At 42.5% G+C, this 24,613-nt stretch overlaps 1 protein-coding gene across 4 annotated transcripts in view; it reads left to right on the plus strand.

The window, feature by feature from the left end:
* SYNJ2 (synaptojanin 2) overlaps positions 1-24,613 on the plus strand; it is an 86,813-nt gene that overhangs the window by 15,779 nt on the left and 46,421 nt on the right. For 3 of the 4 annotated variants that reach the window (XM_048844126.2, XM_075126833.1, XM_075126834.1), the window contains exons 3-6: positions 7,479-7,749; positions 10,199-10,424; positions 19,753-19,836; positions 22,831-22,892. In XM_048844126.2, the coding sequence (XP_048700083.1) occupies positions 7,479-7,749; positions 10,199-10,424; positions 19,753-19,836; positions 22,831-22,892 (643 nt within the window). The remainder of the gene's footprint in view (positions 1-7,478; positions 7,750-10,198; positions 10,425-19,752; positions 19,837-22,830; positions 22,893-24,613) is intronic. The other variant, XM_048844127.2, reaches the window with a different exon arrangement.

The following is a 24,613-nucleotide window of genomic DNA, read 5'->3' on the forward strand; positions in this document are numbered from 1 at the left end:
AGCACTCCTCGTTGTTTTTTCTTAACAGCTTGCTGTTTTTCCTACCACTTTTGTATAATACAAATATTGATTTTTCCCCTCCCCTCCTTTTGTTTTGAATTGAGCTAGTTTCAATAATGGCTCTTATGATTACTAAGGGCCCAGTTGTGCAAACGCCAAAGTACATGAATGACTTTACTCACATGAAAAGCCAAATTAACTTCAAAGAGCCTTCTTGCATGCATGAATGTTTTCTGAATCAGCCCCATAACTTCAAGTAACACACTGCAGAATATCATTATGCATCAGCATTGCTGTTAATTTTCATATGCTTTCAGGAATCTTGAATTAGCAAAGAAGTTGCTGCTACTCTCTACAACAGGAACATAAAATGAATTTTTGTAGTGTTATAGGGAACAGAGCCAAATGACACTGATTTGACGGCGCTCAATACCTTGCAGAATTGGGCCCAATAAAATACATTTCAGTTCACTGCTTAAGGTGGTTTTTAAACCAAATATTTAAGTAAATTTTAGTGCTTGTAAAATGTGCCTCATTTACAGCTTCAGAGACTGAAATTCTCCATGTATAAAGCCGGTAATAGCTGTACAGACTTCCCCACACTGCTCTGGCAATGAGCCTTTACCTTGACTTGGAGGTGTGAGACTACTACTTTTCCATTCCGCATCTACTCAGTCCTTGGCCTCTTTAATGAACCTGCCAACAGGGATAACAAACATAGTAATGGCTGTACACTAGGAATCATATAAGATTATGTACTTAGGCTTTGTCTACATTAGCACTTTTGTCAGCAAACGTTTTGTCAGTTAGGGGTGTGAAAAAACACTCCCCCCCCCCCCCCCCCGACCAACATAAGTCACCAACAAAAGCGCCGGTGTGGACAGCTCTATGTTGGCAGCAGAGTGTCTCCTGCTGACACAGCTACCGCTGCTCTTTGGGGGTGGTTTAATTATGTCGGTGGGAGAGCTCTTTCCTGCTGGCATAGAGTGGCTACACAGGAGACCTTACAGTGGTGTTGTGCAGACATAGCCTAGCTCATTACATATAGGGCACTGAACAGCTGTTAGGTGGTAATGACTTCCATCTACTACAATTTGGGATGGATTTGAAGTAGTTACTTACAGATGAACACTCTATATCACAGTGTAAATCTGCAGATCTATCTCACTACTTGAAACAAGAAGGGGATTTTTTGTTTGGTTTGTTCAGCTTCTTGTGGGGTAGTTGAGTAATTCTGTTAAACTGAATGTCAGTTTTGTTCATGCACTTGAAAATAAAATAGATAGTGTATGGTCCATTTTTCTTGGCACATAGAACTATGTTTCCTGAGAGCAGTTCAATTAAATCTGTTGTTGTGATAGTTAACGGATGTGGCAAATAAATATGAGCAGTTCAAACCACAGCTATAGCTAGTTCCCTCTTTGCAGAGGGGAACTAAATCAATCACAGGTGGCACCTCAGTCCCTCCTGTTCTCTGCCTGTGACACACAACAGTTCAGTTGTCTGAAGTCACTAAGCTCAAGAGAGGTGTATCTGGATAAAGTTCTGTGATACACTACGATACAGAGTAGGTCACACTAGATCGGGGTGGGCAACCTATGGCCCACGGGCCACATCCAGCCCTCCTGCCGGTTTAATCTGGCCCTCGAGCTCCTGCTGGGGAGCGGAGTCTGGGGCTTGCCTTGCTTCCGCGCTCCAGCCGGGGAGCAGGGTCAGAGACTGCTCCATGCACACATGGTGAGGCTCCCGGAAACAGCATGTCCCCCTTCCGGTTCCTATGTTTAGGGGCAGCCAGGGGGCTCCATGCCCTGCCCCCGCCCCAAGCGCCACCCCCATAGCTCCCATTGGCTGGGAACTACAGCTAATGGGAGCTGCAGGGGTGGCGCCTGCAGGTGGGGCAGCGCGCAGAGCCGCCTGGCCGCACCTCCACATAGGAGTCAGAGGGGGGACATGCCACTGCTTCCAGGAGCTGCTTGAGATAAGCACTGCTCGGAGCCTACATTCCTGACCCCCTCCCATGCCCCAAACCCCTGCCCCAGGCTTGATCCCTCTCCCGCACCCCAACCCCCTGCCTCAGCCCGGAAATCCCTCCCTCACCCTGAACTCCTCATTTCTGCCCTCCCCGAGTCTGCACCCCCAGCCAGAGCCCTCACCCACTCCTGTATCCCAACCCCAATTTCGTGAACATTCATGGCCCACCGTACAATTTCCATACCCAGATGTGGCCCTCAGGCCAAAAAGTTTGCCCATCCCTGGACTAGATGACGTAGTAATCCCTTCCTGCCTTAAAAATCTGTGAACTCTATGAAATCTATGAAGTCCCTGTAACCTTCATATTAAATGTTGTATTAATAATAATTTTATAGGGGATAAACATATGGCAGCTGTGTGTTATAACCTATTTTTCGTTTCTTCAGACTTTTGCTGCTATGTTTCCCCACATCTATTTATTTGTTTTTTGAGAAAATCTAGTTATTTCTGGTGACCATGACCTAAGAAAATTCCCCTTGTCGAGCTCTGCCAGTGCATCTCTCTTGTCCCAATTTTACCTCTATACTGTTCCTGTTCAGAGCCACTTCTGAAGGGAGACTGCCAAAAATTCTGTTAATGTCTTGATAATAAGGACCAGCTGCAAGTTATATTTGCATAGTTCTCTTAACTGAAAAGCCACAGAGGGCTGTACTTAAATAGAACAGACCAAAGGTTCCCAGACTATTGGAAAAAGGCAAATATAGTGCCCATATTTAAAAAAGGGAAGAAAGAGAACCCGGGGAACTATAGACCAGTCAACCTCACTTCAGTCACCGGCAAAATCATGGAGCAGATCCTCAAAGAATCCATTTTGAAGCACTTAGAGGAGAGAGAGGTGATCAGGAACTGTCAACATGGACTCACCAAGGGCAAGTCATGCCTGACCAACCTGATTGCCTTCTATGATGAGATAACTGGCTCTGTGGATATGGGGGAAAGCGGTGGATGTGATATATCTTGACTTTAGCAAAGCTTTTGATACGGTCTCCCACAGTATTCTTGCCAGCAAGTTAAAGAAGTATGGACTGGATAAATGGACTATAAGGTGGATAGAAAGCTGGCTAAATTGTCGGGCTCAATGGGTAATGATCAACGGCTCGATGTCTATTTGGCAGCCGGTATCAAGCGGAGTGCCCCAGGGATCAGTCCTGGGGCCGGTTTTGTTCAACATCTTTATTAATGATCTGGATGATGGGATGAATTGAACCCTCAGCAAGTTCTCAGATGACACTAAGCTGGGGGGAGAGGTAGATACACTGGAGGGTAGGGATAGGGTCCAGAGTGACCTAGACAAATTGGAGGATTGGGCTAAAAGGAATCTGATGAGGTTCAACAAGGACAAGTGCAGAGTCCTGAATTTAGGAAGGAAGAATCGCATGCACCACTACAGGCTGGGGACCGACTGGCTAAGCAGCAGTTCTGCAGAAAAGGACCTGGGGATTACAGTGGACAAGAAACTGGATATGAGTCAGCAGTGAGCCCTTGTTCCCAAGAAGGCCAACGGCATATTGGGCTGTATTAGTAAGAGCATTGCCAGCAGATCGAGGGAAGTGATGATTCCTCTCTATTCGGCACTGCTGAGGCCACACCTGGAGTATTGTGTCCAGTTTTGGTCCCCCCACTACAGAAGGGATGTGGACAAATTGGAGAGAGTCCAGTGGAGGGCAACGAAAATGATTAGGGGGCTGGGGCACATGACTTAAGAGGAGAAGCTGAGGAAACTGGGATTATTTAGTCTGCAGAAGAGAAGAGTAAGGGGGGATTACCTGAAAGGGGGTTCCAAAGAGGATGGAGCTAAGCTATTCTCAGTGGTGGCAGATGACAGAACAAGAAGCAATGATCTCAAGTTGCAGAGGGGGAGGTCTAGGTTGGAAATAAGGAAACACTATTTCACTAGGAGGGTGGTGAAGCACTGGATTGGGTTACGTAGGAAGGTGGTGGAATTTCCATTCTTAGAGGTTTTTAAAGCTTGGCTTGACAAAGCCCTGACTGGGATAATTTAGTTGGTGTTGGTCCTGCTTTGAGCAGGGGATTGGACTAGATGCCTTCCTGAGGTCTCTTCCAACCCTAATATTCTATGATTTTATGATTCCCAAACATTTCCCAGGGCAGATTTCAGCTAGAGAGAGAAAATGTCATTTGCGCACCTGCTCTTTCATTGGTGATTGGGGGACCATTTTTCTCTGGTCCCAAATACGTGACTTGCCTTCCTTCTCATTCACAATCCCTACAGCAATTGTTTCCATGGAAAAAGTGACAATAGGAAGATATTTAATGTTTCCAGCTGCTAAAATGCATTAAAAGAAGTGAAAAATACAAGGAGAGCAGCGCAATGCAACCAGCCAGCTCTCTGCAGCGCACCAGTGGTTTGCAGACCACAGTTCAGGAACCTATGGAATAGGCAGTGACAGAGTGGTCTGTTTGACCAGTTGGTCACTATTTGGATTTCATAGAATATCAGGGTTGGAAGGGACCTCAGGAAATCATCTAGTCCAACCCCCTGCTCAAAGCAGGACCAATCCCCAATTTTTGGCCCAGGTCGCTAAATGGCCCCCTCAAGGATTGAACTCACAACCCTGGGTTTAGGAAGCTAATGCTCAAACCAACTATGGGAGATGTGCAAGCAAATCAGCACCTTTTGTGAGTGCTAAATTAGCCAAAAATATTTTGAAGATACTCTCCAAAGGCATACACAAAAGAGTGTATTTGCCAAGCTGAGAAACAGTCTTTTGTAGGAAATATAAAATGTGTCTGGGAGCTCTCCGGGCAATGAATTAACCTGTAAATACCAGTACTTAGGGATCAGTGTAGTCTTGAGTCTCCTTGTCTGCAGAAGTTTAGTGTACTCCATTTCCACCTGCCAAGGAGAGGAGTATAGAGGCTGCTTTTTACATTGCCTTGCCTTTGCACAGGAATGCTGATGGACTTTATGAAGCTGCTCACAAGGTTAATGTTTCCCAGAAGTGACAGCATTCACTTGTGTGCATTTACGTCAATTTGGATGACTCACTAGATTCCCCGTTTTCTTTTTGTTTGGGAGGAGCTGTAATAGCATTAACAGCTGAAGGTTTCTGTGCTGTGCTTCAGCCAAGGTTTTGCTTCTCAAGGCAGGTTTAGCAGTGATGTTTATTTTAAGCAGTATGCTAAAGCTGGGTTTATGGTATTGTACAGCACACTGTTCAGTTGCAGTAGTGCCAGTAAAAGATGTGTACTGTATAAGGTAAATTCTGGACACTACAAACTATGGGGGTTGCTTTATTTGATGAAATAACAGATTTCTCTTCTGAGAAACATTCTCTGTGTATGGGTATGTATACATATGTTAAAATATAAGTGAGAGATATTCACAGGCACAAAGGGCAGATAGGTGCCCAGCTTCCATTTGCCTTTAAAAATTGCCTCCTTAAAGTCTAGCGTCATTGCTTAGAGGGACGAAGAAATGTTTTGTGGTTAAGACACTGGGTTGGGATTTGGGAGATCAAGTTCTAGTTGTGACCACCACAGACTTTGCTTGTTCTCTGAGCCTCAACTCCCTGTCTGTAAAATGGGGATAATAGTACTTCACAGAGAAGGGGTGAGGATATGTGTGTTGATGACAATGAGGCACTTGGCTACCATAGGTCTGGGAGCCATATAAATAGATTATGGGTCTATTACAGGAGTGGATGGGTGAGATTCTGTGGCCTGCAATGTGCAGGAGGTCAGACACTAGATGATCATGATGGTCCCTTCTGGCCTCAAAGTCTGTAAGTCTGAGGAGGGTTTTTTATTTAAAAATTTAATTTAAATTCAGTACCCATAAAAATGGAGATTAATAGAACCCTCAATACAGATAGTTGCTGTATAAATAGTCAGCAAAGATAGCTTGATGAAGCCCAGTGGACAACCGCAGTTCACAAAAGAAAATGGCATACTTGGTGCAATAACATAAGGCTAGAAAAAAAATTCTGAAAAATACTGTATTTTATCAAGCAGAGATACATGTTTTCATTAGGAGTCCGGTGTCCAGCTTTGGTCACCTTACCTTGAAATATAGCAGAGACTGAATTAGGAGGAGATGGTTGGGTTGTGGATTTTCATATAACGAGAGTGAAAAACCATGAGTGATTTCACTTGCAAAAGGAAAGAGAAAGGAGTAGATTGAGGTATTCACAACAATGTGAATTGAAAATTGACTAGTTTCTCCTTTTTACTGTATTTCATAATAGAAAGCTTTGAAACCTATGACACACTGTGGGAGAAAATGAATAACAAGAGGCATATATACGCAGGTTTAATACAGCAGCCACATTTATTGTTATCAGCGATGTTCCAGAATTATGCTTCCTGGTGGTATCCTCGCTGAACTTTGGTCAAGGCAGCTGATTTCATAGGCGTCGAACAAAAAGTATAAAAGTTAATTTTGTCTTATTGTCTTGCTGAATGTTCTCCCAGGCTCACCCTCCCACACACAGCCTGGTAAGTGGGGCATTCAGCACATATTTCTGCGAATAGCTGAGTTTTCCCATTTGCTGTATGAGTAAACGGGACTCTGTTCTGCCAGCATGGGTAATGTTTGCATTTTATTACTCTGTTTGAGCTAAAAAGCTTCAATGTAACTGATGTTTTATCGCAGGGTTTCACCTGAAACAAATGCATTGCACACTAAGAAAACTGCCTGCCGTGCAAGGGTGAAATTTGCCCCTGTGCGGTGAACCAGCACCAGGGCCAGTTCCACTTAAACCCTCAAAATAGGCTTTGTCCTGGGCCCCTGCACAGGGCCAGCTTTCACGATAACAGAGGGAAGAGTAGAAAAGTTTACGGTCTGTGAAATGTTTCAGAGCAACAGCCGTGTTAGTCTGTATTCGCAAAAAGAAAAGGAGCACTTGTGGCACCTTAGAGATGCTCAAATAAATTGGTTGGTCTGTGAAATGTTGCTGCTTCTTAAATGTGTGTCATAACTACATTGTCTTTTTAACTTAACTTATCCTTATAGATATTTTTCAGAGTAACAGCCGTGTTAGTCTGTATTTGCAAAAAGAAAAGGAGTACTTGTGGCACCTTAGAGACTAACCAATTTATTTGTTATTTATTATTTATACTGTCTGATCACTTTAGATAAGCTATTACCAGCAGGACAGTGGGGTGGGAGGAGGTATTGTTTCATATTCTCTGTGTATATATAAAGTCTGCTGCAGTTTCCACGGTATGCATCCGATGAAGTGAGCTGTAGCTCACGAAAGCTCATGCTCAAATAAATTGGTTAGTCTCTAAGGTGCCACAAGTACTTCTTTTCTTATAGATATTGTGATCTCATGTTAGCCACACGCAGCATAGGTTTTATTTCCTCTGAAGCAAGAGATACTGATGGCTGGAGGCAGGATAGCAGACATGACAGATTGCTGGGCTGATTTGGAATGGCATAGCTTGTGTTTCTATATAATTCTTATGTAACTGTCACCTTCTAGGTAACATGCGGCTGCATTTTCTGGTCCTGGTGACAGGCTGTACATCGGTGGGAAAAATCCTGGATGCTGAAGTTTACAAAATCACCGCAACAGATTTCTGTCCCCTCCAGGAAGAAACCAAGGAAGAGGATCGTGTTAATGCCCTTAAGAAAATCCTGAACTCTGGGATGTTCTATTTCTCCTGGCCAAATGCAGGCTCAAACTTTGACCTGACAGTGCGGGCCCAGAAGCAGGGTGATAACAACTATGAATCTGGTAACTCCTTCTTCTGGTTAGTACTGCACGTTATCTCCAAGTCTTTAGTTAAGCCTGGCTTCCCTCTCAATCTCCTATAACCCTGGAGAAAAATAAAGCTATAGATTTAAACTTAGATACGTTTTGCTTAACTAACATTTTACTTTACAGGGCATGTGCTCTGGCAGATTCATGGTCAATCAGGGTTGAGCCACTAACATCTAGCTTATTTATGTAATCTAGCTGCAAAAGCAAATTTAATAATTGGAGTTTCTGGTTTTTCTAGAAAGAAAAAAAAATATTTGCTATATTTACTGCATACAGTATAAATACATTTCTTTATATGTGATAAGTAGTTTACTTCCCAAGGCTTTTTTTTTTTTTTTAATTATTTGTTTAACAAGCATCGTTAAGTGGTAAAAACCTGTACTTGTGCTCATACATCACTTCTGCTGCATTATGTGTTATTTCCTAATTCTTGTGGGTTTAAAGTCTCTAAATTAACATTGCAGTAATGTACCCTAGTTTTTACATTGCAAATATCTATGTTAATCAATTAATTTGTAATTAAAACTGTAATCAAACCATTGCACATACACTAACTCCTCTGGTATGTTGATGTGCACTTATTTTATTTACTGAGTAACACAGTTTTAAAAACAAAGTAAAAAATATGTCTCACTGCAGCAAAGGTTGGTTGAATGGAAAAAAATACATAGAAACTAGGATCCTTCCTATGTGGGCCTGCTGCAGAGGGAGTTCAGTTTGTTTATCCTACCAGTTTTGATAGGGTACTCCAATCCTCCTCATCCGGTATGTTTTTTTTTTTAATGGTAGGAAGTCACATAGGAAGCTAAACTGTACTGGAAATACATAAGAAGTTATATAATGCATGTGAAAAGTAATACTTTGGCAGAATTACGCTGCTAGTGTGAAATACTTCTTGTGGCTGGCAGTAGGTAAATATCAATAGCTGAACAGGGTTGTAACAGATGATTAACAGATAAGGCAGAGGAATTCAATTTGGTAAATAATCTCTCCAGCTGGGATGGGATTTCACCTGATAAGTGGTGTTTAGTTCAGAATAGTGCAATATAAAACCCAGTTTCAACTGTGCTGTGTGTGCCTTCCTCATGGAACAGCTGACACAGCAAACCAGCTGTGTTCCAACAGAATTAAACTGCCAAATTAGAGGTCTATCTTTAATATAGAAATAGTACAATATATACAGTTGTTAAGGGCTTTCTTTTGATAGTTTGCTCTCAGAAGATACATATTTGAATTCAGTGGCACATCTGCTTTCTGTATCCATCTATTGTGTCTCGCTAGATTAATCTTAGTTTATGTGGAAGCCCTATGCTTTTATATGTTGTCTAACATAAGATCCCTTGTATTTCTAATATGAATATGTGAAACATTATGTATAATGTGAAATTTAAAAAAAACCCAAGATAGGCCACTAGCATGGAAAATTTCATCCCCAATTTCCAAAGTTTGGGAAAAAAATAAAAACAGCTGAAAAAAGGTTCTTATAACAGTGTCAGGCAACCTTAACTGTAGGCAGTGCCATCTGTGGACCTTGTAACATGAACTCCAATAAAGAAATCCTACTGGAGTTTGCCTTGGATAAGATGGGTAGATTTTCTTCTTACATGGAGATATGGAAGGAATGAAGAAAATGTAATTCTTTTGTAGCTGTTTTTTAGCTGTGCTATATAAAAATAGTAGAACAATTCTTCACCTTTTTCAAATTCTTTGCTTTGCAAAGCGCAAATCTTTAGTAGAATTCCACTGGTATAGTAACTGTAATAGGGAATTGCTGATGTCTGATGGAAGTACGTTGGAGAAACTATGCATGCCTCCCAGACCTGGTCACAGACTGGCTTGCTTTAAAAAAAACAAAAAACAAAAAAAAAAACAAAAAAAACCCCACAAAGGTAATACTTCCATTGTAAACCATGCAGAACTCAGTTTGTAACAGTTCCTTTCACTTTTAGGCCTGGTCTATGCTGGGAAAACTTCCTTCAAAATTCCAACAGATTTTAAAAAGAGTTCTGCTAAACCAGTTTTAAAACCTGTTGGAACATAGTGTAGACCAGGTTCCAGGCAGCACTGCCTGAACGAGTTAGTTGGACAACACTGTAATTTAGGTAAGAGCCTTTTAATGACCACCAGCATGTTTCCAGAGATCAGAAAATTGGGAAAGGTGAGATTTGCATATGAACTTGTATGGCCGGGGCAAAGTCTTCTGGACACATGGGCAAAAGTATGGTGGCTGTCACACTGTTAAAATCTCCCAGTTTCTGTGAATTATGGCCTTCACCAGGATTGCCATCTATTAATTATTAGTTTCAGATAAAGTGAGGTGCAATAAAAAAGGAATAACCTCCTATTATAAGCTTTAATTAGTGAACAATGTGGGGTACAACTTGTTTCTCTCTCTCATTTTTTGAGTAAATGAATCTATGCTCTGTTGAATCTTGCAGGAACCAATTGCTGCATGTGCCCTTTAAACACAACCAGGTGAGCTGCTCCGACTGGCTGCTAAAAGTGATCTGTGGCATAGTGGACATCCACACGGTTTATGCCTCTCACAAGAAGGCGAAGGTCTGCCTCATTTCCCGGATCAGCTGCGAACGAGCTGGGGCCAGGTTTCACATTCGAGGGGTCAGTGATGATGGACACGTATCTAATTTTGTTGAGACAGAGCAGGTAAATGACTGAATGGATCCTATGATACTAAATAATTCAGTACATCAGTGTATAATTGGGGAATCGTTTACGGCAAGAATCAGAGGAGCTCGGCAAATGCTTTCTGCATGCAATGTTTTAAGATGCTGTTATGCATGAAGTGTCTCTTCACTCTTGCTCATTAAGCTCCTACGCAATCAGTTCTCCTTCTGTACTTCTAGCTTCTTGGGCACTCGTAACTTATGTTTTTGATTTATTTCCCACTGTGGAAGCTCTAGCTCCCCAGGCTTCTGTCAAATTATAAATGTGCATTTTTCAGTGGATTCAGAAATTCCTGTCTTGAGTAACAATCACTCATGAGCAAAATCAACACACAAACCACCATTTCTCAAACTGGGGTCCGTGGACCCCTGCGGGTCCACAAGGGTACTCCAGGGGGCTTGCCGGCCCCGCTGATCAACTATTCTACCTCCCTCCCTCAACTCCTCCCCTTCCCTTCCAATGCCTCCTGCACTCTGGGGAGCAGTTGTTCAGTGGCTTGCGGGAGGTGGGGGAGGAGCAGGGATGGGTGTGCTCAGGGAAGGGGGCAGAATCATGTCTGGGGCCGCTGGCCCCGCCGATCCACTCCTCCCCCTCCATCCCTCAACTCCTCCCCCTCCCTCCCAGTGCCTCCTGCACGCTTGGGAACGTCTGTTCAGCGGCATTCAGGAGGCGTCTGGAGGGAGGGAAGGAGCAGGGAGGGGGCAGAAAGAGGTGGGGAAGAGGAGGGGCAGGGGTGGATTGGGGGCAGGAAGAGGTGGGCCGGGGATGGGGCCTTGGGGGAAGGGGTGGAGTGGGGGCAGGATCTGGGGCTGAGCAGGGGGGGGCTTGGGGGGGTCCACAAATTTTTTTAAATCAAAATGAGGGTCCTGGGGTTGCTAAAGTTTGGGAACCATTGACATAAACCACAAGGTTCTCAATGGCACCAAGTATTTAATCAATCAAGAGGCCAGTGCTTCATCACAAGAAGAAGGTTTTTAAAATACAGTTATTATAAAATGACTGTGAATTTTGCTCTGAAAATAAAATCTTTTTTTTAAAGCACTTTTCTTCTAAAGTACGACTGATTCCCCATGCAAGAGAAGGTGGGAGAAAAGCTAGAGTGACCAGATAGCAAATGTGAAAAATCAGGACAGAGGTTGAGGAGTAATAGGCACCCATATAAGAAAAAGCCCCAAATATCGAGACTGTCCCTATAAAATTGGGATATCTGGTCATCCTAAAAAAAGCAGAAGTTCTTTTGAAAGCTCATGTAACTTTATTCCACGCTTTTTTTTTTTGCCTTTTTTTTTTTTTTTTATGTCTGTTTTGTTAGGTCTAGACTACACTAGAAAAGATTTGCTGGTACAGACACTGCTTCTACTGGCAAAAATGTGTTGTAACCAGTACAGTTTACACTAGCTCACGAAACAAAATCAGCTGTGCCAGCAAAAGCATTTTTCCCCCCCAGTGTAACTGTGTCTATACTAGGGCTTTTGCTGGCATAAAAATGTCATAAAAATAACATCCCTAGCCAACATTATTATACTTTCAAATGTTTCTAGTGTGGACCTGGCCTTAATCTCCTTAAGAGGAAAGGGGTCTTGTGGTGAAGACACATGATAACACCGATTTTTTCATGTTCTGTGTGTATATAAATCTCCTCACTGTATTTTCCACTGAATGCATCCGATGAAGTGAGCTGTAGCTCACGAAAGCTTATGCTCAAATAAATTGGTTAGTCTCTAAGGTGCCACTAGTACTCCTTTTCTTTTTGCGAAGACTTCCTTTGTGACCCTAAGCAGGTCACTTAGCCGTGGATCCTGCAAGCATTTACCTGCATAAGTAGTCCCAGGACAATGTGCATGCACATGGTTAATTTATGGATAAGTGTTTTCAGGGTAGCGTCATAATTTTTTGTGTCACAATTTTTCCATCTGTAAAAAGGGATACTAACAACTTCCTACCCCCCAGGACTTTTGCAAGCCTAAATTAATATGTTGTCAGCATTCAGATACCATAATAATCTCCAGAATATAATAAGGGAAAGGTTCTGGAGCTTTGAAATGCAATGCACTAGTCAGAAGGAAGATGCATGACAAAGAAACCAGAAAGTGGGTGAGAGATTAAAAAATTCCTCCAGCCAACTAAGTAGAGCAAAGAGGACAAAGAGAGAAGCTGTCATCTGGTCAGTGGCCAGGAGGCAAATTCCAGTACATCCCCATTGGGATAGACTTGGCTTTGCATATGGGGTGTGGTTTGATAAGAGGGGATAAGGCAGGACTTTAGGCTTCAGGTTTGCCCAGCAGAAAGGTGGAAACCCTAATTCCAACTGGTGCTGATAACAAACACGAGGGTGAAATGTGTTAATTTGATCTGGGTCCCTAAATTAACATGACAAAGCTAAATAATAGAGAGACAAGGTGGGTGAGGTAATATCTTTTACTGGACCAACGTATGTTGGTGAAAGAGACAAGCTTTCAAACTTTCTTTTTCAGAACATGAAGAAAGCTTTGAAAGCTGATCTCTAATATCCTGAGACCAACACAGCTACAACTGCAAAGCAAACAAGGAAAGGCAGTCATATGTTTACTGCTGGGTTTGCTACATTTAAAATAAACAAAAAGCACTGGACCCTGAAGAACCTGAGACCTCCTATGTCTGCTGAAATGAGCACTTTCGTATTCAGCTATAGCCTCTCTTTCCTTTTTGGAAGCTACTCCCAGCCAAAAGAACGATAGTTTTAAACAAATGCAGATTTTAATGTTCACAAAGAGGTACATCTATATGGGAGAACAGAGATAAATGAGAAGGCCATAACTTCCAGCATACAAAACATCACCTCTAAACTTGGTCAACAGTTTTCAACGTTTTGAGGAGCAAATATACAAAACTCTGCCCTCAAAGCTTGAGAATCTATTTTTTGAAGATTGGAATTTTGGTGCCTAGTCCATTGGAAAACATATCTGTTGGAGCGCACAGATTTGTGCACATGTAGGTGAAATTTACCCCTGGGCAGAGGGAACAGAAAAAAGAAAGATGTCACTATGTTCGCCTTCTAAAGCAATATATAATCCCCGCAAACCATACCAAGTATAGTATAGTACCTCCTCACCCAAATAAGTGTGGGATGCTTTTATCTTCTTGTAAAGGAAGGAAAGTTAGATGTTGAGATGAGTAGCCAACCTTTCTTAGGTCAGCCCCAAATTCGCAGTGCTACCTCCTAGGTTCAGTTGCTAGTCCTGTATACAATTACTGTTTCTCAGTATGCCAGCCATTTGGGTCCAAGGTTCCTTAGCTTATTTGATTATACTCTTGCATGCTGGAAATGATTAACATAAAAATATAATGCCCATTGCATCACAGCAAAAGTGGGGTTCAGCCCCCGATGGAATGGCAAAATGTTGATAGATTGCTGACAGTTGAATGGGACAGGGGTTCGTCAGGAGCCGTGCAGCCTTCATGGGGCCTGCTGTACTTCTCTTCCAGTTCAGCAAGTCGTCATCTAAGAGTGGGAAGACTAAAGGTTTTTGAGTGATTCGGAACTGGAAGAGGCAAAGCCAAAGCAGGGAGGAAATGAGTACAGGGTGACTCAAGGACTTGGAAGATCAATAACTATAGGAGTGCTCTGCTGTTTTTAAGGAAGAAAAAAAAGTTCACTTTGTCATTGGTAATAGGTATAATTTTTGTCAGGCTAACTGTCCTACGAAAACAAAGTGAGAACTAAACATCAAGATACATGAGGTCCAGTTCAAGCTGGCATCCACTTACCATTAGGAAGTAAAAGCCCTAAATTAAACTCTCTTCTGCTTTCACAGTAGACTACTGACTAATCAGCTATGAGGTAATATCTTGGCCGTCTGTAATTAGAATAACATTTTGTTTCCATTTGCAGCAGCCTGTACAGTACTGGCATGCTGGCTCTGTGCTTCATGAATAAATATCACCCCAGGATTCTGAAAAGGCCAGACTCTCTTTCCCCCTTTACAAAGCTTTAATTCTAATATTTTTCTGTTTTAAGAAGAAGAAACAATTAGCCTTCTCTCCAGGCAGTTCTTTAATGCGTAGATGGGATTCTTTTGTCTCCCACTGAGTTAGCCTTGTGGCATTTCAGCTCTGCAATGAGTCATTTTTTGTGGGCTCACTGAACTGCGGTGACTCATTGTGCAGAAAAGGAGTGGGGGAGCTAAATATCTCACTTTAGTTTTTTCTTTTCAAAATCGGGCCACCAGTCAATCTTTTAGTTACTTGGTCATTTAGTTTAATCACTTTACAAGAAAGATAAAAGCCGTTAGAAAGGCTGACACAGCAGAAGTAGAGGGTGAGGGGCATTGTGAAAAAGTCTTCTGAAAGTGTGCACTTGAACCACTGTAGCCAGCATTTTGTAAAAAAAGGGGCACCTCTTCCTACTCACAATGCTGTAAATAACCTTTTGAGAAGGGTTTGAAATGATACTTTGTTCCCCAGAAGGGGCCTAAATAACATGTTTTCGCTTTGTTCACAATGTTTCATATAGCAAGGAAAAAAGTAAGACATCTTTCTGATGGATTTCTACTGAGAACAAAAGTTAACTTGATTCAACGTTCTCCCCATTCCTCCCCACCCCCCATTCCTTTCTTTTCTCCAGATTGTACTGAAGAAGCAAGTATGCTTTCCTTATTTAGATTATGTGCTTGTCAGTGTTAACATTTCATTTTTCTCCTCCTTCTCTGCATTTGTCTTCCAGGGAACTGTCAACTCTTGAGCGGACCTCTTTTTTCCCCCCAGTATTAAATTCTTGGTGTATGATTTTGGCTGCTTTTAAGCAAAAAGAATGATCAAAAAGATTAATTAGTGTGTGTGGGGGGGTTGTTTTTTGTTTTCCCCTGTACGGTAGAACCTCAGAATTACGAACGCCTAGGGAATGGAGGTTGTTCATAACTCTGAAATGTTCATAACCCTGAACAAAACGTTATAGTTGTTCTTTCAGAAGTTTACAACTGAACATTGACTTAATACAGCTTTGAAACTTTACTATGCAGAAGAAAAATGCTGTGTTTAACAAAGTACTGTACTGTATTAGCTTTATTTATTTATTTATTTAATTTTTGGGTCTCTTCTGCTGCCTGATCACGCACTCTGGTTCCAAATGGAAGTGTCTGTGGTTGACTGGTTAGTTCATAACTCTGAGGTTCTACTGTGTGTGTGTGTGTGTGTGTGTATATATATATGTATGTATGTATGTATGTATATATGTATGTATGTATGTATGTATATATGTTACATGGTGTATTTAAAAATGAAATTTTACAGACCATAAAAGAAAATAGGATCTTTTTCAATTAACCTTCCGTTCCCTATTTTAAGAAAAATAGTGTTGGACCCCAATTCAGAAAAGCTTTGCTGTTTCATGACAGCAATTACAGTAGTGCTTGATTGCTGCCCTGAATAGGAATGGATTTAAGCACATGCTTACGTTCCTTCCTGAATTGAGGCCTTAATATTTAGAAATGTGAATAGCTGTGTATGGGTCCTACTATTTTTTCCAGAGAAATTTTCATCAGGATTTTCTTTTTTGGCATCCTGATTATCCTTGTCAGAATCTGCTTTTTGAAAACTGTTACGGCCCTTCCCCAAAATGGTAGTCCAGATTTAGGCCTCATCTAAGTTTGTGGCTTAAAGACAGCGGTGGGCCTGATTCTATAATGGAATCCACACAGGTGGCTCCTCATTCCTTCACAGAGTCCTACTGACTTCAACAGCACTCTACTTGGGCATAGGATTCTGCCTGTGTTTACAGGATCAGGGCTGTGATTTGTTCTAGTCTGTGTGGCAGGGACCGAAGTTGTGAGACTTTATTGCAAAATTTAGAGAAAACTGCTTTTTTCAATGACCTGGCATGACTGTGAACTCCCAGTTGTCTAGGACAGTGGTTCTCAAACTGTGGTCCGCGAGCTCCATTCAGGTGGTCCGCGGATAGTTCCCTCTAAGGTGCATGCCTGGGCAGCCGCACGTGAGAGAATGAAGGGCCACCCACCTAATTTGTGTAGCCGTGCCGGCGAGGCTCCACTAATTAGATGCGTGGACCCTGGAGAAGATGCAAATGTAAGATGAGGTGGTGGCCTTGGGAGGAATAAGGTGTAGGTGGGAGGGGGCAGTGGGGTGAGAAGAGGGGGTGAGGGGAAGTTGGGATGTGCAGGTCTGCAGCAGCCAGAGAAAGATGTGACTTTCCGCAGCTGCTGGGGAGAGACACCCCCCCCCCCCTTCCCAGCCTCAGCTCTGTGGCAGGTTAGAGACTCCCCTACCCTTCCTAGCCCCAGCTTGTGGGCTGCTACGTCAGGGGAAAGAGGGCACATCCATCGCATTAGAAAGGTAAGACTATTGATATTAAAATGGGTTGTGTGCTTTTATTTATAGAACAAAAAGTTAATTATTATTAAGTTTTTTTTATGTAGCCCTTTTATCCAAAGCGCTTTACAATAGTTAGCTAATGGTAGAAACAACATTTGGAAAAATCATTAAGTGGTCCCTGAGACCCTCAGCAATTTTTAGGTGGTCCGTGAAAAAAAAAGTTTGAGAACCACTGGTCTAGGAGGAGTTAACGTAGGTGCAATAATCTAGGAGGAAGTGCCCTTTTGAATGGCATGGCATGATCTTGATCCTAATCCACTTGGATGAATACTAGCCTCCTAGGAGTAGATTAGTCTGACTGTTCATATGTTCATAGATTCCAAGGCTAGAAAGCTCCTTGTGATGATCTAGTCTGACCTTCTGTATAGCGCAGGCCATAAATCTTCCCCAAAATAATTCCTAGAGCAGATCTTCTAGAAAAACTTCCAATCTTGATTTAAAAACTGCTAGTGCTGGAGAAACCTCCACAACCCTTGGTCAGTTGTTCCAGTGGTTAATTACTCTCACTATTTAAGAATTGTGCCTTATTTCCAGTCTGAATTTGTCCATCTTCAGCTTCCAGCCACTGGATTGTGATATATCTTTCTCTGAAGAGCCCATTTTCAAATATTTTTCCCCATGTAGATACGTATACATTGTAATCAAGTCACCCTTTAACCTTCCCTTTGCTAGGCTAAATAGATTGAGCTTATTTAGTCTGTCATTCTAAGGCATGCTGTCTAATCCTTTAATCATTCTTGTGGCTCTTCTTTGCACCCTCTCCAATTTATCAAAATCCTTCTTGAATTGTGGTCACCAGAACTGAACACAGTATTCCAGCACTGGGTGCACCAGTGCCAAATATGGAGGTAAAATGACCTCTCTACTCCTATTAGAGATTCTCCAGTTGATGCATCCAAGGATCACACTAGCCCTTTTTCTCAGCATTGCACCAGGAACTCATGCACAGCTGATTATCCACCACTATCCACAGAATTGTACTATATATGTGATACTGTATGTATATGATCTCCTTCTATAAGAGCTTTGTCTGTGTATGACATAATGTAGCTTTAACATTTCATTTCAAGTTATGCTGATAACTGACTCATCCCATTTGTCAGCAGGTGACTGTTCTTAAAATCATAAATGAGTCAAGATCCGACTCCAGAATTTCTTAGATTGTAGGCCAGATTCTGAGCTGGTGTGAGTCAGCGTTGCTCTGCTAGTGTCAATGGAGCTACACCAGTTTACACCAGCTGAGAATCAGGCCTGCTCTGTCTGACTTTATTTTCACAGATGATTAGAGGTCATTGAGTCATTTAATTTTTATGACTGGCCTGCTCAGTGAGGAAAAGAAAGAGAGGCGAGGATGGGGTTACTTACTTCTCATGTTGCAGCCCCTTCACATTACACCGAGTACTTCCTAGGGCAGAAACAGAAGGAGAACAGCATCAATCTTAGTTTTTTATAGAGCACCTGTCACCATGGTAACCAAGCATTGCCCACAATTAAGAGCATTGACTGAAAAGCCGTTTTGAACAAGTGTGTGTTACATCATGACCTGAACTCCATCAGGCTAAGCTTGGTTCTGATACTGTCTCCTTTTGTGTCCTTGATGAAGTCACTTAACCTCTCTCTCAGCAAAATGGGGATAATAATAGACACGTACCTACCTCCCAAAAGTGTTGCGAGTGTTTGTCAGTGATATATGTAAAAATAATATTTTCACCTGTACATCTCAAAGCACTTTACAAAAGAGGTAATTTTACAGATGGGAAAGCTGAGGCACAGGGCTTCAGTGATTTTCCCGTGGTCACCCAGCAGGCCAGGGGCAGAGCCAGGAATAGAACCTCATTATAGTCGTGTGGTAACTGGTTTCCCGTTGCCTAAACCTCTTTCTTATGCAGCCTCTTTCTTGGCACCTGCTGTTCATCCCATTTTGGAACTACTGCCAAGCTGCTAGCTGATAAGCTAAATGATAGAGTGTGACCAAAAAAAAGGCACCTGAATGAGCTGACTGATACCATTCATCTGCTGGGCTTTGGAAGGCTCATTGTGATGTACAAGAAAACTGAGACTTGTATTATATGTCACAAATGCAAAAGGCCCAGGATTCCATTGCTAAGTATAGGCCAGGGCAGTGAAGTTGGCTTTACACTCTTGCCCTGTGGTAATACTATGTATGAACATACATCCTTTTACACTAGGCTCATTGAAAATATAATACTTTTGGAGGTAGGTTTAGAGGGGAGGATGGGGTACATCCTTTGTGCGTCTAATTGTCAGCTTTGCTGCAAGATTAGTTTACTAGCATTGTTCACAGAGATAAATACAAAGGGTGGGAGAGAGTGCTGGCTGGGGAGAAAAGAGGACTGGAAAGATTTTACTATAAACATCCTAGATAAGAAATAGTGCACATAATCTTATTCCCCGCCCATCTCAAAATAGGAGCGGAAAAGCTGAAGGTTTCACACACATTTTATTGGCCACACTGACCAGACAAAATGTGTGGTCAAAGAAAATAGTTTAACAGAGCAGCAGATAAGCTCATCCCAAACCTGGCATTTAACCATCACTGGTCACATGGAGTGATGACATCTCCATAATTAAAATTCTATGAAAGAGAAAGTGGCCTGTCTCAGTCTGTCCACCAGCGTAGCTAGTTCATCTTCAGTGTGAGGGAAATCTCTGTCATACAAGCATCTGTGCCTTAAATTCTCTTTTATTACCAGTGAGTAGCAAATTAAACCTAGTGAGTTGGCATGAAAGCAAACAAGGCATGATTTTGTTTCCGTTTCTGTGAGGTCAGGAATACTGACAGAGATTGAAATAAAGATAAACTGAGATCCACCATTCGCCTTTTCTTCAGTATTTGTATCTTAACTTGTGTTGTCTGATTGAGGAGTGAGAACAGTACTTTTCACTGAAGAATCTCTTTTCCTTTATGTTGTTGCTGCAGACAATTTATTTGGACGATGACATCTCTTCCTTTGTTCAAATCAGAGGCTCCGTCCCACTGTTTTGGGAGCAACCAGGGCTTCAGGTAAATATAATGAAAAATCAAGTGGCCTGTCACTAGCGCTACTAAAAGTTGCATAGGATTTGTTTATTAATGGTATTCATTCACTAGGAGACTTGCTCTGTGATGTACTGAACTCTTTCGACTCTGTTTCTATTTGTGGGAAAGTTAAGCTGTTTTTAAAAGGAATAGGCAAATATCTATCCAGTGATTAGTTTTTGAAGATTAATATTTTAAGTGCTCAGATAACTCCAGAGAAGAGTTAATAATTTATTTACATAGATGTTTCTTAATAATGTTTTTTTTACTTCATCCAGAATAACCTTTCCATCTGAAATGCCAGTTTGGCATGGTGTCTTAGTCCCCCATAGTATAGGTGAGGGCTCCAGTGCAGGAGCTGTATGATTTTAAAATAAATATAATTGGTATATGGGTGTATTCAATAGATTTCATAGATGCATAGGCTGGAAGGGACCATGAACTAAGGCCGGAAGAGACCACGATGATCATCTAGTCTAGCTTCCTGCATGCCACAGGCCAGAGAATTTTACCAAGTGTTTCCTGCATCAACTCCAATAACTTACATAACAATTTGAAAGTTAAAATGTGTTTATGATTATTTGTATTATCGTAGCACCTCAGAACCCCAGTCCTGAATCAGCACCCTGCTGTGCTAGGTGCTGCACACAGAACAGAATGACAGTCCCTGCCCCAAAGAGCTTGCAGACTAAGACAAGAAATGGTTACAGAAAGACCAATGGGGGAGTGCAAGGAAACAATGAGACCATACTGATCAGCATGACAGGCAGTGGTCTCAGCAGCTTAACAGTTGTGCACAGTTAGATGCTATACACCAGGGGTGGGCAAACTATGGCCCGGGGCCGCATCCAGCCCCTCAGACATTTTAATCCGGCCCTCGAGCTCCTGCCGGGGAGCGGGGCCCAGGGCTTGCCCCACTCCACACATGCCATGGCTCCGCAAGCCTCCTGGAAGCAGCAGCATGTCCCCCCTCTGTCTCCTACGTGTAGGGACAGTAAGCAGGCTCCACACACTGCCCCTGCCCCAAGCACCGCCCCTGACGCTCCCATTGGCCAGCAACCGCGGCCAATGGGAGCTGTAGGGCCGGCAACCTGCGGACGGGGCAGTGTGCAGAGCTGCCTGGCCGCGCCTCCACATAGGAATTGGAGAGGAGACATACCGCTGCTTCTGGGAGCTGCTTGAGGTAAGCACTGCCCGGAGCCTGCACCCATGACCCCTTCCAGCACCCCTGCCCCAGCCCTGATCACCTTCCTGCCCTCCGAACCCCTCAGTCCCACCCTCCTACACCCCAGATCTGCACCGCCAGCTGGAGCCCTCACCCTCCCACCCGCACCCCTGCCCCAGCCCAGAGCCCCCTCCCGAACCCTGAACTCCCCATTTCCGGCCCCACCCCAGAGCCCGCACCCCAGCCCCCAACTTTGTGAGAATTCATGGCCTGACAAACAATTTCCATACCCAGATGTGGCCCTCGGGCCCAAAAAGTTTGCCCACCTCTGCTATACATACTTCCCCATAATTTTCAAAATCTCATTTCCAAAATTCTTTTGTTTAGAGTAGCTGTGTGATCCAGCATTGTGCGTCAGTATTGTAAAAGAGATGAATGTCATCTAAATACAATGAAGAATAAAACAAACACACAAAACACCTCCCTACAAATGATATTGACGTTTTGGGCCAGAACCTACCTGCAGTCGTCATGCCAAACGCACATCGGCCGCACTGAGCTTGACCATAGAATTTAACTCTACAAGTCCAATCCTAGAACACATTTTCCACATGGGCCGCTTCCTGAAGCAACTATTTTGTTTTTAAACCTGTTTCCACCCAACCATTTATACTGGCCACACTTTCAATGAGATGTCATTGAAAAGCTCAAGCAAGAGGCAGCCTGGTATTTTCACATTGTCAGAATAGAGGAAAAAAAACAATTTAAGTATGTACATAATATGTAATAAGAATAAGTTATCTTTTTAATATTCTATAATAATGTCTGAGACTGATTTAAATGCCTCAGGTTTGCTTGGATATGAATTATGACAGTTCTATATTGCTTTGTATATTCTAAAACCTGGAGATTATCCCTGAATTTAGTGCTTATGGCCTTTTTTAATACAGAATTTTTTCTCTCTCTAAGAAGGAAATGGCACACATTTGTGCTCATTCAGGGCTGGATTGTGCAACCTTTACTTGCATATGTGAGCACTTACTCATTGGAGCATTCATTCACTCCTTGTGTACGTGTGCTGGCACCAAAGTGAGGAAGGGTTGCCCTTATGTAGAAAGAAATACAGATTAAATGCTGACAAACAGTTAACCAAAGAAGATTTTTGAAAATTCTGATTGGGTCTTTTAGAGGATTCAGATATTCATTGGAAAAAATACAATAAATATATATATATTCAGCTGCACTGAATAGAAATACCAGTACTTATAAATTATTTAAACCTACTGCTATTAACGTCAGTGTTAAAACTCCCACTGACATAAGTGATACAGGATGTAGCCCATAATCCTTTATATTTAGAAAGCACCGTGCAAGTATTATCCAATTAATCTAAAAAACAAAAGATCGAACTAGTCAGTCCACAGTCTCACCATAGAATTGGTGGATATGCAGTGCCTCCTGATTACTTACAGGAGTAAGGAGGATTGAGCACAGAGCACGCTCCTGTGGTGCAGTGAGATTTTTGCTAGAGTATTGGCCAGGATAGAGAATAAGGGCGTAGGTGTTCCATTAACAAATGTTAATTATTCATTATTTTTCATTGTAATTGTAAATGTTGTTTTCTAATAAAAGCTGTAGCTAAGCTTTTTGTACTAAGTGCATTATGTGTATGGGTGTATGTAATCTGTTTGGGGTGTCTGGGTGCTAATAAACAGACGTTTTCTTTGAGGGAAATAGACATCTAATGATTCAGGATTTCAGCAGCTTAGAGAATTACTTCATAATATTTCTTCTGTTTTTTTTTTTTTTTTTAGGTTGGTTCCCATCATCTGAGACTTAACAGGGGCCTAGAAGCAAATGCTCCTGCTTTTGACAGGTAGGCTTCACTAGACTCTGTCAGTAACACATCAGCTAAGCATGTAACCATGATTTCACAGCGGTATTCCGTCCCAGCGAACCAGAGCTGTTAGAGAAGGAAAGCACTTATTAGATCATCTAGTCCATCGCCCTTGCTTTTGCACAATTATTCCCTACGGTATGGTTTTAGTGCTTTGTCCTTTCTAGTTTTGGTGGAAATTGAATCAAAATGATCTCAGCCTATTTCTGAAGGAGTTATGAAATTCTGAATACTGTGCAAAAAAGTGCCATGTAACCACTTTCAAGTCAAAAACGATAAATTTACATTTGGAAATAGCCTCTCCATGCTCTTTCTTCTTCTCCTTTTGTCCCAACCAAATAGAAGCTAAATGCAAACCCCGTTGCCTTCTGAGTTTATTTTTCTCCCTGTTTTTCTATGACTGGAGCTTGTTGCTGCAGAGTAACAGCAGCAGCCCATTCTCCGCCCCCCTGTGAGATGCTCTCCTGGTAACATTCTTTTGCTCCGACCCAGAGGAATGGATCTAACCCCATAAGACTCTGCAACTCTGCTGGAAGCTATCCAAATATCCAAAATCCATACATTAATGTGGGTCTTCTGAGTGCATGATCATCAAGTGGGGAAAACCCTGCAGTCCTTTGGGAGCAAATTCATATTGGGAGCTTTGTCTGAGAGAGGATTTGACCTCTGATGAATTACCACACCCTAGTCTGCCTTCGTCATGTGATTTTAAGTGACAAATCAAAATTTATATTCAAGTTACATGTCTATTTTAATAGGCCGCAGTATTTTCTTGATTTCACTTATTGCAGCTTTTAGTGGAGATGATTATTATCGATCACTTTGTAGCACCTCAGGACTCCGGTCAGGGATTAGGGTCCTATTATTCTAGACTCGCTACTAAGAAGTGATGGTGGGGACCCTGCCCCAGGATCTTACTGTTTTCTGGTTCCTGTGGTAGTCTACTCTGGGAAGTCTCTGCCTGCCACTTTCCCTGAACTGCCTTCACGTTGGAGGGTTTCACTAAGCAGAGAGGGAACCCACATAAGGTAATAATGAGGATGCATAATCCACGAAAGGTTGAGGGGAAACTGTGCTGCAGATTATGACCCCACTACCCCATCTAACCCCAAACCCTGTTCTCCCTACCCCAGAGCAACCACAGAGAATATGTGAACACTGCAGCATGGCGTGCGCCTCCAAACCCAGGTAGACAGACTCATGCTAGTGGGGCTCAAGCAGTATGCTAAAAATAGCAGTGTGGATGTTGTGGCTTCAGCAGAAACTGAGGCTAACAACCCAAGGGCTTGAGAGCCTGAGCTGCCGTCTGAGCTGCACTGTCCCCACTGTGGTTTTTAGCTCACTAGCTCAAGCTGAGCTAGCGCAAGTCTGTCTGTCTGGGCTGGGAGGCTCTCTCCCGGCTACAGTGTAGACATACCCCTGAGTGGCTTCCTCATGGTAGAGTGAAGTGGGAGAATGGCTTGGATCTAGCTCCTCTCTTACTTGTGTACATCACAGCCCAGTTGCCAGATCAGAATTGCATGAGACAGTCCAGCCCAAACTAAATTTTTAAAGGATTGTGTTAAGAGCGTTTCTGGTAAGGGGCAATTGAACATTCATACAGAAAAATTCACTGAAGCCTGTAAAGTCACTGCAGCCTTTTCATGTGTTTTGGCATGGCCACAGTCTGTTAATTTTTCACAGCTCACACCTTGACATCT

The sequence above is a fragment of the Caretta caretta genome, chromosome 3, assembly GCF_965140235.1.
Source record: "Caretta caretta isolate rCarCar2 chromosome 3, rCarCar1.hap1, whole genome shotgun sequence".
Classification (NCBI taxonomy): domain Eukaryota; kingdom Metazoa; phylum Chordata; order Testudines; family Cheloniidae; genus Caretta; species Caretta caretta.